The sequence below is a fragment of the Lontra canadensis genome, unplaced genomic scaffold (assembly GCF_010015895.1).
Source record: "Lontra canadensis isolate GAN:19392208 unplaced genomic scaffold, GSC_riverotter_1.0 scaffold90, whole genome shotgun sequence".
NCBI classification, from domain to species: domain Eukaryota; kingdom Metazoa; phylum Chordata; class Mammalia; order Carnivora; family Mustelidae; genus Lontra; species Lontra canadensis.
In genome coordinates, this window is record NW_022631084.1 from 4,356,403 (window position 1) to 4,369,773 (window position 13,371).

Consider the following 13,371-nt stretch of genomic DNA (forward strand, 5'->3'; position numbering starts at 1 on the left):
TTTTGAGTCCCATGACAAAAATCAAAACCAAACTTGGGTTTTTTCCTTCCCTCTACTTCTCTTCCTCCAAACTGGAATACTACTTAAGTGACTATAGATTTATTATCTGTGAGACGTACATCTATTTGTTTTGTAGTTAACAAGGTACTACACTGTGAAAGAAGGGACATTATATAGTCTATGGTGGGACATGGGTTAAATTCCATCCTGATCACTTACTATATTAGTGACATAGAAAAAAATTCGTAACTTTTAAAACTAGGTTTCCAATGGTAAATGGGGTGGGTGATCACTATTTTGCAGTGACACTATGAAGGATAAATTGGCTGGTATGTACATTATGAAATTGAGCTCTATACACCTATTGGGAGCTCCACTAATGAATTTATTGCCCTCTTGCAAAAATTTATTCTTAACTTTGCTCCTTATTGAATCCATCTACAGCTAGATCAATACCAGTAGTTCATAAAAATACTGACACAACTTTTTCAGGACTTTTGTGATCCTTGATTTGTCCATATTGTTGGCTTATTTGGAAAAAAGAAAAAGTCAAGCTTTCTCCCCAACAGAAAGAATAATACTAATTAGGCTACTTTTTGTCTTGTCAATGAAAAAAGAGTGAGAGCAGTATTTCACCAGAACAGAGTCTATGTAATCAAGTCTGAGACATTGAGAAAGAATACAGGAGAGGTGAGTCAACTCAAAATTATTCACGGAGGTAAAGTTAGAAGAAAAAATTAATTGGATTTTGAATTGTGCTAATCATTATAATAAAAAATAATTCAAGTACTCTGAGATTTCACTGAAAATCTCTTTTGCTCCCATTACTTGCTTATTTTCCCATTTGTTACCCAATTAATAAAGTTACTGAGGAATATATAATTCTTGATGTTGCAGATCAGAAATGCATTAGTTGTCCTGTTATGATCCTGAGTGTGGGATGAGAGTGAACCACGACTGCTACTGCAGAATGAACCGCTCTAAACTCAGGCGAGGTTTGGTGAACACTGCATACAGGCATACACATTCCATGGGACTTCACTGTATTGTGCTTTGCAAATACTGCATTTTTTTTTCAAAGATTTTATTTATTTACTTGACAGACAGAGATCACAACCAGGCAGAGAGGCAGGCAGAGAGAGAGGAAGGGAAGCAGGGTCCCTGCTGAGCAGAAAGCCCAATGAGGGGTGGGGCTCGATCCCAGGACCCTGGGGTCATGACCTGAGCCGAAGGCAGAGGCTTAACCCACTGAGCCACCCAGGTATCCCAAATACTGCATTTTTAATAAATTGAAAGTTGGTGGCCACCCTGCATCGAGTAGGTCCTATCCACACAATTTTTCTGACAGCCTTTGCTTACGTTATGTCTCTGTGTCACATTTTGGTAATTCTTGCAATATTTCAATCTTTTCATTGTTATCATATTTGAATTGCTGCAACCTCATGTAAAACTTTAAAGGATGAGGAGTTGCTTCCTTTGGATGAACAAAGAAAGTGGTTTCTTGAGGTGGAATCTACTCCTTGTGAAGATGCTGTGAAGACTATTGATATGACAACAGAGAATTTAGAATATTACATAAATTCTGTTGATAACACAGCAGTGGGCTTTAAAAGGATTGACCCCAGTTTTGAAGAAGTTCTACTGTGGGTCAAATGCTATGAAACAGTATTGCAGGCTATAGCAAAATCATTTGTGAAAGGAAGAGTCACTGGATGTGCGAACTTCGTTATTGTCTTATTTGAAGAAATTGCCACAGCCACCTCAGCCTTCAGCAACCATTAGCCCTGATCAGTAGGAGCCATGAACATCCAGGCAAGACCCTCCACCACTAAGAATATTATGACTCACTGAAAGCTCAGATGATGGTTAGCGTTTTAGCAATAAAATATCTTTAAATTAAGTGTGTTCCTTATTTTTTTAGGCATAATACTGCTACATACATAATGGACTACAGCATCATGTAAATATAACTTTTTTTTTTTTAGTGAAACATAGTAAATAAAACTTTTGTATAGATTGGGCAAGTAAAAAATTAATTGACTCACTATATTGCAATATTTGCTTTATTGTGGTGGTCTGGAACCAAGCTGCAATATCTTTGATGTATGCTTGTTTTTAAAATGAAACAAATGAAAAACCACTGGATCTAATATTTTTCTGTATTGGGAGGAGTTGAAGGTCAAAGTGGTTTTTTCCTTTAAGTTAATTTATTCTTTCACTTTTAGTGAGAAATACTGATACCTTATTGACATTGAATGGGTCATTTCACTATTTCTTTTTCTTTCTTTTTCAAACAATTGTGAAATATTGTGCAGTTACATTTTCTAGTGAAAATTTTGAATTTGATAACATTTAAAACAAATATTGCACATTTTATTTCTTGCCGGTTCACACCCTAATAGCACAGGCATATGCTGAAGTATAGTCTGAACTTTAAGTGCTAGAATTCCCGTGTTTAAACAAGTCTTAAGGATCATTTTATTTGAGAACATTTATTGCTTAAATGTAAACTACTTCTCAAGTGGTACTTATAAATCTCATTGGGTTTCCATCTTGAGTGAGGTAAACATTCCCACCTTTAAGAAACCCAGTCAATAGTTTTCCTCTGAAATTTTCCTTTACATATAGAACTGCTTTTTTAAAAATGTAGTATTTCCATAGGAACTTCAACCCAGGTCATGTGAATAACCCCAATTCTCAAAATATCCGATACTGAAATGTGTGAGGTTTTACGCCTTGAAATACACAAAATATGCTAAGAACATGTGTTCTTAATCTTTTTAATCACCCTACATTATTCATTTGTAAAATCTAAAAAAAAAAATATAACTTCAAACTGGTTCCGTTTATTTATCATTATTATTTGTAATAAAGATTTTATTTATTTATTTGTGAGAGATAGAGAGAGACAGAGGCAGAGGGTGAGGCAGACTCCCCACTGAGCTGGGATCCTGATGTGGATCTTGATCCCAGGACCCTAGGGTCATGACCTGAGCCTAAGATAGGCACTTAAACCAGCTGAGCCACTCAAGTGCCCAAACTGGTTCTGTTTAAATGTAAAACATTTTTTATTATTAATGAGGATGTGGTGATGTTACAACAATTCTATCATGCATTTACTTTACAGTTTATAAAATATATTTAATATAAACTTTTTGGGGTGAATTATCTAAAAAAATGCTGAAGGCTAAAATTATGTTTTTAAGGTACTTTGGAACAATTCCAGAGCACAGTATTAATCCAGAGAAAGGCCTACTATTTCCGTACAGCTCAGTGTTGCTCAAACTAGAAAGGAGTTCGGCACTGCCTAGAAGGAGTGGCAGCTAGCCAAAAACTTGGGAGCTTGTTTGTTCAGCCCGCTTTATGGCGGCTGAGTATATAGAGATAGGGATTTTGAAGTACATCTTCAAAAATTGCTGATACTTAAATTTTAATCTACCTGCAAATAAATTGCAACAGACCACAGCAGCTCAAACAAGAACAAGTAGTTTGGCTTGTAATAAATTGGTCATTTAAAATCCTCCCCACCCCTTTTCATTGCCCCTCAGTTATGACCTTCTCATTTAAAGATATTTTAAGTAAAGATTAAAAACATGTATTCTGGGTTATGTTAAATGGTACCTCTTTTGGTTTCTTGGCAGATTAAGCAGGTTACATCATTGTTATTCACACCCAGAGAACACAAGGACAGCACTGTAGCTTTGCCAAGGGATGCAGAAGCCCATCTCTGGATATATATTATGTCACAGAACATTTGGTAATACACAGAGCACTGGTATATCAGAAACATCTCCCAAACAGATGGAGTACATAATTATAATTTTGGTGAGTAATGTCTGATAATTAAAAAGCATATTAAACAATCAAATACAGCTCTGAGATGCCCATGTTTGCCTGAAACTAACCCCCAAACTCTCTAAACAGGAAACTACAACATCTACTCTATTGTAATATCTAACATGGCCCCCAAATTACAGAGTATTATGATGAACAGAGTGGTAAAGTCTAAGGAAACTGGGCAGCAACATGTCTGATGGCTGAAAGTCAATTACTTTTACTTGAAAAGTCAAGGCCTGAGGAGTCACATGGGTTAGAAACAGCTGGGCATTTTAAAACTGGCAAGTGAATGAGATATGTATGTCATTTTCCTCACAGAAGAGGCGATCACTCAAGCTGATCCTTCAAGTTAATTTAAATATTTTCTTACTAATGAATTTTGAAATAACACTATAATCAGAACCAATTTTCCTAGATTTCCTTATATAAGCTTACGGAATCCCTTCCTTAAGATTAGTTAACTAAATTACTGTTTATTGTATTGTGTAATATATGTGTGTGTTCATAATAAATGTCTCAAAGCTCAGAATATTTAGAAATATTTGGATTGTGTTTTTAAATATTTAAATTCTGGAGGGTTCCCCCCCCTTAGAAATCAAGAGTTCTATTTATCAATAAATTTGTTTTTACTTCTCTTTGAGTATAAATTATATTCATTCTATATTTTTTAAATTATATTTTTAGTTCTATACATTGCTTAATTTTTGTTTATTTATTCGTTTTTCATTAATTAATTCCACAAAGATGAGCTGAATAGAAAGTAGTGCCCTATTTTAGTTCCACTATTAGGTTTTATGTTCCTCTAGGGGAAAATCTCTACCTCAGTTTTCTTTATTTTACTACTAAAGTGCTGGTCATATAGTAAGCCCTTAAATATATCTAAACTTGCTAGAAGAAAGTTGTGAAAAAATCAAGTAGTTGTAAATTCACAGATTAACACCATCACTGTGCCTTGGATACTCTACCTTTTCTCCCTTTTACATAATTAACCAATTATTTGATGAAATACTAAAAAAACACACACCTGTCATTTCCAAGACTTTGGGGAAATATAGTGTCCAGAATCGGCATTGTTGCGCACGTAGTTTAGTGTATACCCTTGGTGACTCTCCATTCAAGGTTAAATATTTCTGGTCAGTGTTTTTGAAGGCAGGCCATCTTGTGCTATTGTTCTGGGTTCCATCGGGATATCTAAAAAATTAAAGAGAGATATTATAGTTCTACTGAAATCATTGTTAGAGAGAAAGAATAATGTTCTCAAAAACCAACAACAGCTTTACAAAAGTCAGAAAAAAAATGTGGATTTGTTTTGATGATGTCAAGTAAAAATGAACTGGGTGGAATGTTTTCAGCAACTTGAAGCACTAAATTAAAAGTGTAAGACTTAAAATTTAAAGAATAACTTTTACATGCATTTCTGCTTAACAAACAGGGAGAAAAAAATATTTTCTATTTCAAGAATGCTAATGTTTTCTTCACACTTAAACATGCTTGAAGGGGCAGTGTTCCTTTTGTCTCCTTTTCTTCCTTTACCTCAGACCCAATCTTCTCTACTAATATCTTGCATCCATGTCATTCTATTTGCCCTTGTCATTACTGCCTGAGTTTGTGACTGATTACATGTCCTATTATGTAAGTAACTTCATTACTATAGGAAACTCCTTTCCATCTCACTTTTAAGTTGATCTACATTCTTATAGATATGCTCACTGATGAAAAATGCTTCAATAATTCCCCAATGGGTTCAGATAAACTTAACACACATAGTGACATTCATATTTTCAAGCTTACTCTCAGATAGTCTTTGCGAGAGTCAACCAACAGGAATTAGGGACAGTTACTTAGAAATTCCCTTCTCTATTTCACTCCTTTGACTTTGCCCCAGCTATCAAGCTTGGGATTGTTTCATTTCCCAGGGGCATGGACTAGGTCAATTCAGATTCTCTTTCTCATATTCTCTTTTTGTGCTGATATTCCCCGTATCTTTTACTGTGATTTTTACATCAAAAACACTTGATTCTATTTTTTTAGAAATGTGTAGTTTGGGGTTTGTTTATACCTCTGTAGCACTCAATAATATGGTGTTACCTAGGTCACACAAACACAAACTCAAAGAGTAAACATTTTGCAAGTGGCTCCAAGTAGTTAGTCATTGCCAATTCTACTGATTTACCTTTAATTTATTTTTATGATTATGAGCTAAACACTGCTCTAAGATCTGGAAATACAAATAAACATGGGAAACATAGTTTTCCCCCTGAAAATTTACAAGGAAGAACATTCATGAAAACAAAGAACCAATATATGGTAGTCTAAAGCAAACATAAACAAAGGGACACAAATTGTCAGAAGAGGGAATAATTACTAAGTTTGAAAAGAAATTACCTGAAGGAAAGAGCTTTAAGCTGAAGTAAGGAGAGTAAATAAGGAACTGAACGAGAAAGAGACTTTGGGAAAGATAGAGAAAGGGAAGAGAATTACATCGTTCCAATTAATGAGTGTTCATCTTAGGTCAAAACACAATGAAAAAACAAGTTTTCTTGGAATATAGGATAGAGGAGATCCTCTTAGAGTTACAGCTTTAGGATATTAGTGTTATCACCTTAAGATCTGACAGCCTAGGAAAGTGGTTTAGACTGTAACTGTAGGCTTTTACTATACTTGAGGGATTTTTGACTAAATGGCTTATTTTGAACATAACATTTTAGAAATACTGACTGGGAGGTTATCCAGAATCACCAAGAAAGTTAAAAAGTAGTTACATGTACTTCTATCATAAACAGAAGACTGAAGAGATAAGGATAAGTAATTCATTTCTCTCTCTCCTAGATTCATTCTACCTTAAGTAAAATCATGTAAGAAAAACTCCAGTTGAACTTTTCTAAAAGTCCAGCACACAAATTCCTTCTTTATTCAAATATCTTTGTAGATTGGTAACAGATAGAAAGTTGGTAGTAGTGATAGCAGATATAAGATTTCTTTTGGCCACAAGCCTGTAAACCCAGTAGATTTGGAAGGAGAAATAGGCATTCATTGAGCACAGTTATCTAGAACAAATTTTGCCATCAAGAACTTGTATCATATAAGAACCACAAATTCATATTTCATCATAGAAGCAGACGTGAATTCAGGAGCTTTGGAGGTAAGTAGCTTCTTGATGGACTAGTTGATTTTATGTAGGAATTAGATGATTAAAAAATTATTAATAACCAAGTTATTCAAGCTAAACCAATATCATAAGAGGATTGAAACCTCCTGCTTTAGGGTATTATTTGAGAGAGGTCATGAAGAAAATTTCTCCAGATCACAGATGGCACGCTTGTCTAGGTGAATTATGTAGTCTTTTACCTTTCTTTTAAAAGCTTTAGAAACTAACAAGTACAGCTGCTGGAGGCTGGATATTAAACCAGGAGAACCATTGGTCTGATTCGGTACAGCAATTCTTATGTTTCTAAATTGCCCACTTCCCTTCTAATTCCACTCTAATTAACTTATGGCACCATTTTAACTGCTCATTCTTTTCTGGCTTCTGCAAATGGTGACTTGAACAAAGCTGACTCGTGCTCGAGTTCAAGAGAAAACCACTACTGGCACTGCCCCTGTTCATTTGACAAACTTTGTTCTATGAAATATCTCATGACATTCCAAAATGCAATTCAGAGATAATAAAATTCCTTTCCCTATGGATGCAGATATCGTTTTCAAAAAGTGATTGAAATAGCTATGGAAGTGATGGAACATTTTACTGTGTAATTTGAAGAAATCTTCAAAGACTTTAAAACTTAACAAGAGATATAATTCTCTTTCTATCTGTATCAATTAAAGACTGTGAAATGCAACACATTTTCCAGATACATAATTCTGAAACACTATATAATTTTAATTTCAAAATTATAAGGTATATTTAAACATCTTGGCTCTGTTATTTATCAAAAGTATTTCCTGTTCTTCTCACAAAATAAAGAGTTTGAAGTTGTAATACCTAAAATTTTCCATCAAATAGAAAAATCTCTGCTCTATTTTTATTATGATATTTTTGTTCTACATTGTGGTATACAAAAGTGGTCTAAAGATCATCCATTATACTTTTCCTCTTATGTAAGTTTGAAAAGTTTTGACATAGCTTATTTAACCAAAAGGCAGAGTATTTTCCTCACATCTTTATTTCAGGAAATTAACTGCTTGTCATTGATATTTGAGCATAGATTTGATATCTTATTTTATGAATAGATTTATAAAAAAGACATTAATTGACTCAGGATGCCTTATATGAAGTAGTACACATTCAGTTCCATGTGTCAAGTTTTCTTGGGATTAAAAACCCCAGGATTCCCATCAATCCTACCATAAGAATAAGATTTTTTTGATAGGAATTCAGAGACAGTGATGTCTACGAAGGTATACAATGATTTTAAATTGAATATATTTCAGTGTACCTTACAATCTAATAAAATAAAGCCATAATTTGTAGTTGAAAATTGAAAGGCCAGATGAAATATTCTATCATCCTGAGAGGGCTAAGGGAATACAGATTATATCGGATAATTTCTTAAATATACAAATATTCATAGATTCCTATTCTATGTCAGGTCACACTTAAATAAAACTATATTTTAATTTAAGGAATAGAGGGGCTGTAAGGGAATCTGAATTTGTCAAAACAAAATTCGTCTATTCATTCAACAATTATTAATTGAGTGCATACTATGTCAGGCTTATTTAAGTCACAGAAAATCAACAAAGATAAAAAAATAGGAATTCTTGACCATTGCAGTTTTCTTTCTTTGAAGAAGGTAGACAATAAATAAGACAAATAAGGAAAATATATAATATGTTAGTAAGAGTTGCTAGAGATGGGACAGTGGTTAAGGAATGTGTAATCATGAATTTCATTGGCCTTTGCCCATAAATCTTTGGAATTTTGCACTGTACCTAATTGTTTATGCTAACAAGATGACTCATGGTGGGCACCTGATGGCTTTTACTAAAGGTATGATTCAGGGTGAGCCTGCTCACACTGATAATCTCAGGGAAGGAACGGCCATACCAGAAAGACAACCATGGGATTAGAAGGGTGGGACTTTGAGTCAGGTGGTATCAACATGACCTCCTGGGAGGGGAGGAGGCTGAAGATTGAGTTCGAACACAATGGCTAATAAATTAATTGATTATGCCTATGTAATAAAACTACAATAACACTCTGGACCTCAAGCTCAGGTGAGCTTCCCTAGGCTAGCAATACTCCATGTATTGCCACAATTAATGCCCTGAAGGTAATGCATCTCTGAGGTTACAGAAGCTTTACCTTTGGAATCCTGTGAGTACCAGATCTTGTTTATGTATCTCTTCTTTGGATTTTTTTTTTTTTAAGATTTTATTTATTTATTTTTGTGAGAGAGACTGAGAGAAAGAGAGAGAGAGAACACAAGTGTGGGGAGGGCATTAGGGAGAAGCAGTTTCCCTGATGAGGAAGGAGCCTGATGTGGGACTCGATCCCAGAACCCTGGGATCACAACTTGAGCCAAAGGCAGATGTTTAACCACCTGAGCCACCCAGGTACCCAGACAGGTTCTTTTTTTTTCTTTTTAAATTTTATTTTTCCAGTGTTCCAAGATTCATTGTTTATGCACCACACCAGGTGCTTCCTCGTTAATACCCACCACCAGGCTCACCCATCCCCCCACTCCCTCCCCTCCAAAACCCTCAGTTTGTTTCTCAGAGTCCACAGTCTCTCATGGTTCTAATATATCCTTCTATTATACAAGAATTCTAATTGTATTTATAGAACCCTCCTGAGTTCTGTGAATCATTCTAGGACATGATTAAATCTGAGAAAGTCCTTAGGGATCTCAAATTTGTAGCCAGCTAGTCTGAAGTGAGGTAGCCCTGGTAACCTTGAATCTGCAACTGGTATCAGAAATCTTGAGCCAACTTCAGGGCACCTGTGTGGCTTAGTCAGTTCAGCATCCAGCTCTTGGTTTTGGCTGAGGTCATGATCTCAGGGTTCTGAGATCAAGCTCTACATCGGGCTTCACACTCAGTGTGGAGTCTGCTTGTCTCTCTTCCTTTGCTCCTCCTCCTGCTCTCTCCCTTTCCCACTTTCTCTCTCTCTCATGAATAAATAAAATCTTAAAAAAAAAAAAAAAAAAAAGGAATCTTGAGCCAACTTTGAAGTCTGAAAGCCTGAGTGCTTAACTTTGATTTTGGTTACCTCTGGGTAGGGAAACTCTGCAATATTTGAATGGAAAAAACAAACAAACACACAAAACACTTTTAAGTGGAGACTTGAAGGAGGAGAGCAATGAGCTAAACAGTGTTTTGGAGGAAGAGCATTTCAACAGAAGGAATAGACAGCAAAGGCTACAAGAGAGATGGGCATCTGGAGTTTTCCTTGAAAAGTGAGTGAGAGAGTGTGGCTAGAGTGGAGCTAGCCAGGGAGGGGATAGTCTGAGGCAAGGTTGGAGCGGTGAGAGATGCCACATTATTTAGTGACCTGTAGGTCACTGTATGATTTTTATGTCTACTCTCAGTAAGAGAAGAAGTAATTGGAGGGTTTGCACAAAGAAAGGATAAGACCTCACTTAATATTTTTCAAAAGATCATCTGGCTGGAATTCTGGGAATAGTCTACAGATACTATGGGAATAATTTAGGTGAGAGATGATGGTTGTTTGAACCAGGGACGTAGTGGTATAAATAGAAAGAAATGGTCAGATCTTGAATGTATTTTGAAGGTAGGCAGTGCCCTAGCAATTAGCCAATGGAATAGAAATAGAGAGAAGGCAAGGATGACACTAAGGATTCTGGCCTGAGAAATTGGAAGGATGAATGGAGTTGCCATTACTGAGACAGAAACTGCTGCAAGAGCATGTTTGAAGCAAAATATTGAGAATTCAGTTCTTCACATATGAAATTTGAGATCCAAATACAGATTGGAAGAAGTTAGTAGTTAACCATTATTTTCCTGAGGGAATCTCTGCCTTCCAAATGGATTCATAAGCTTTCTAATGCAGTATTCCACAGGAATACCAAAATTGTGACTCAATTTCCAAATTTCAATACAGAAATGACATTTAAAAATACACACATTGCAATAAATTAATTCATAGGATACACAGTAACTGTATCTTCCCAGATTGTAGCTCTTTGTTCTATGCTCATCCTACCATCTCTTCAGACAGGTCTGCCTTGATGACTCCATTAAAATAGCCAGTCTTGATTTCCTCATATTTACATTTTTTTAAGTTTTTATTTAAATTCCAATTAGTTAAAATACAGGGTAATATTAATTTCAAGGATACAATATAGTGATTCAACACTTGCATTCATCACCTGGTGCTCATCATAGCAAGTGCACTCCTTAATACCCATCATCTATTTCACCCATCCCCCCACCCATCTTACCTCTGGTAGCCAACAGTTTGTTCTCTAGAGTTAAGAGTCTATTTCTTGGTTTGCCACCCTCTCTCTCTTTTCCCCCCTTTGTTTATAAGTTTGTTTCTTAAATCCCACATATGAATGAAATCATGTGGTATTTGCCTTGCTCTGACTTATTTTACTTAGCATAATAATTTCTAGCTCCATTCATGTTGCTGTTAATGGTGAGATTTAATTATTTTTTATGGCTGAGTAATATTAAAAATTGACTTTAACTGTAAATTTTTCTCTTTCCTCATTACTGAGTGCTATGACTTGAAGGATTGTGTGCTCCCCAATAAGGTGATGATATTAGGAGCCAGAAACTTTGGGAGACACTTTAGCCATAAGGGCAGGCCATCATGAATGAGATTGGTGCCTTTATCAAAGAGACTTTAAAGGGATCCTTTGTCCCTTCTAGCATGTGAAGACACAGTGAGAAGGAGCTATCAGTTAGGAAGAGGGTCCTCACCAGAAGCTGATCATGCTATAGTCCACAGAATTGTGAGCAATGAATTTCTGTTGTTTATAAAGTACCACATCTGTAGTATTTTGTTATATCAGCCAGAACAAACTAAGACAGAGCATAAGCTCCATGCAAACCATCATCTGGTTGCTTTGTTTACAACCTGAAATTGTGCCTGACTTATAGTATTTAGGCAAGAAATATGAATAGAAAAATAAAAAACATTACAAATGATAGTTCAAGTTATCTAATTTTCCTTTAACTATAGTAAATATTCACATTTAAAAACTACCACTGCATGGAGAATTATATTTCAAAGATGACCTTTTCTCCAATTTTGGTAAAATTAGTATTTGGAGCCAAATAATATGAAATTCTTCTTCAAATAAATTTTTAATAAACCTGTGCCTTACATGTAAATTATTTTTTACCATAATAGTTTAACATTTAAATAAAATAATAGATAAGAGAGCATAAACTTATGCTTAGGAGATTGACATATAAAAAGGAAGATGTGCAGATTTACTATTCTTAGAAGAAAATTAGTAACCAATTGAGCAAAATTGAGCAAAAAATAAAATAAAAAGGAGATACTTATTTAGTATCATGATTAGTAGGGATAACAGCAGTGAAAATTTCACAAGTTTCTTCTATTATTTTGACATATTTATATAAAGAAGAGACAAAGCAATTTTCATATAGTAAACAAATTTTCTCTATATTTAAATATGATGATGAACATGAATTCATAATACAATCTGTCTCAGAAAAATATGAAGACACAGGTAAAGTAGTGATGCTAGTAAATAGCAAAGAATAAATAAAATACTATTTTTTTGAAGATCATGGTCACTGCTTCATTTCATATACAGGAAACTCCTTAGGATAAACATAGACATCAAATACATTTTGAAGTAGTTTTGGATTCCCTCTAGAGGAATTTTCTGTGACTAATATATTTATAAATTTGACAAAGTACCATCGCTGGTTTCATTTAATTAAGTGCGTAAAATCTGTTCAATCTTTAAAACCTACCCAAAGATAGCTTTAATTAAATTAATTAATTGTACATTTATTCTTAATTATATGACCAATGAAATGGCCACTGAATTCTAATCAAGCAACTTAGTTATTAATTCATGAATGCATTCCCAATAATGCAATCATACTGGCTCTATTTTAACCTATAAGACTATATCTTAGGTTGATTGATTCGTTTTATAAAATGGGAAGAAATCAGAGAGGGAGACAAACTATGAGATACTCTGGATTCCGGGAAACAAACTGAAGGTTACGGGGCAGGGGGGTAGGGGGGAGTGAGGTAACTGGGTGATGGGTATTATGGAGGGCACATGTGTGGTGAGCACTGGGTGTTATATGCAACTAATGAATTATTGAACAATACATCAAAAATTAATGATGTACAATATGCTGGTTAACTGAACATAATAAAAAAATAAACAAAAGAAAAATATCTATAGTAAAATGCCATAAATACTACAGTAGAAAATAAAACTTATACTGAAGTTTATGGTTTCCTAGAAGCTTCTAAGATTAATCTTTAAAGACAAATGGAATCATTTAAATAATTTTCCTTTGCAGACATAGACGCATAAACACATAATCATGCTTATTTCTATGTATCTGAATCCC

At 34.7% G+C, this 13,371-nt stretch overlaps 1 protein-coding gene across 1 annotated transcript in view; it reads right to left on the reverse strand.

Moving 5' to 3' along the window:
* Window positions 1-13,371, reverse strand: part of BCHE (butyrylcholinesterase) — a 59,774-nt gene that overhangs the window by 2,569 nt on the left and 43,834 nt on the right. The window contains exon 3 of the mRNA XM_032836085.1: window positions 4,862-5,028. Within this exon, the coding sequence (XP_032691976.1) occupies window positions 4,862-5,028 (167 nt within the window). The remainder of the gene's footprint in view (window positions 1-4,861; window positions 5,029-13,371) is intronic.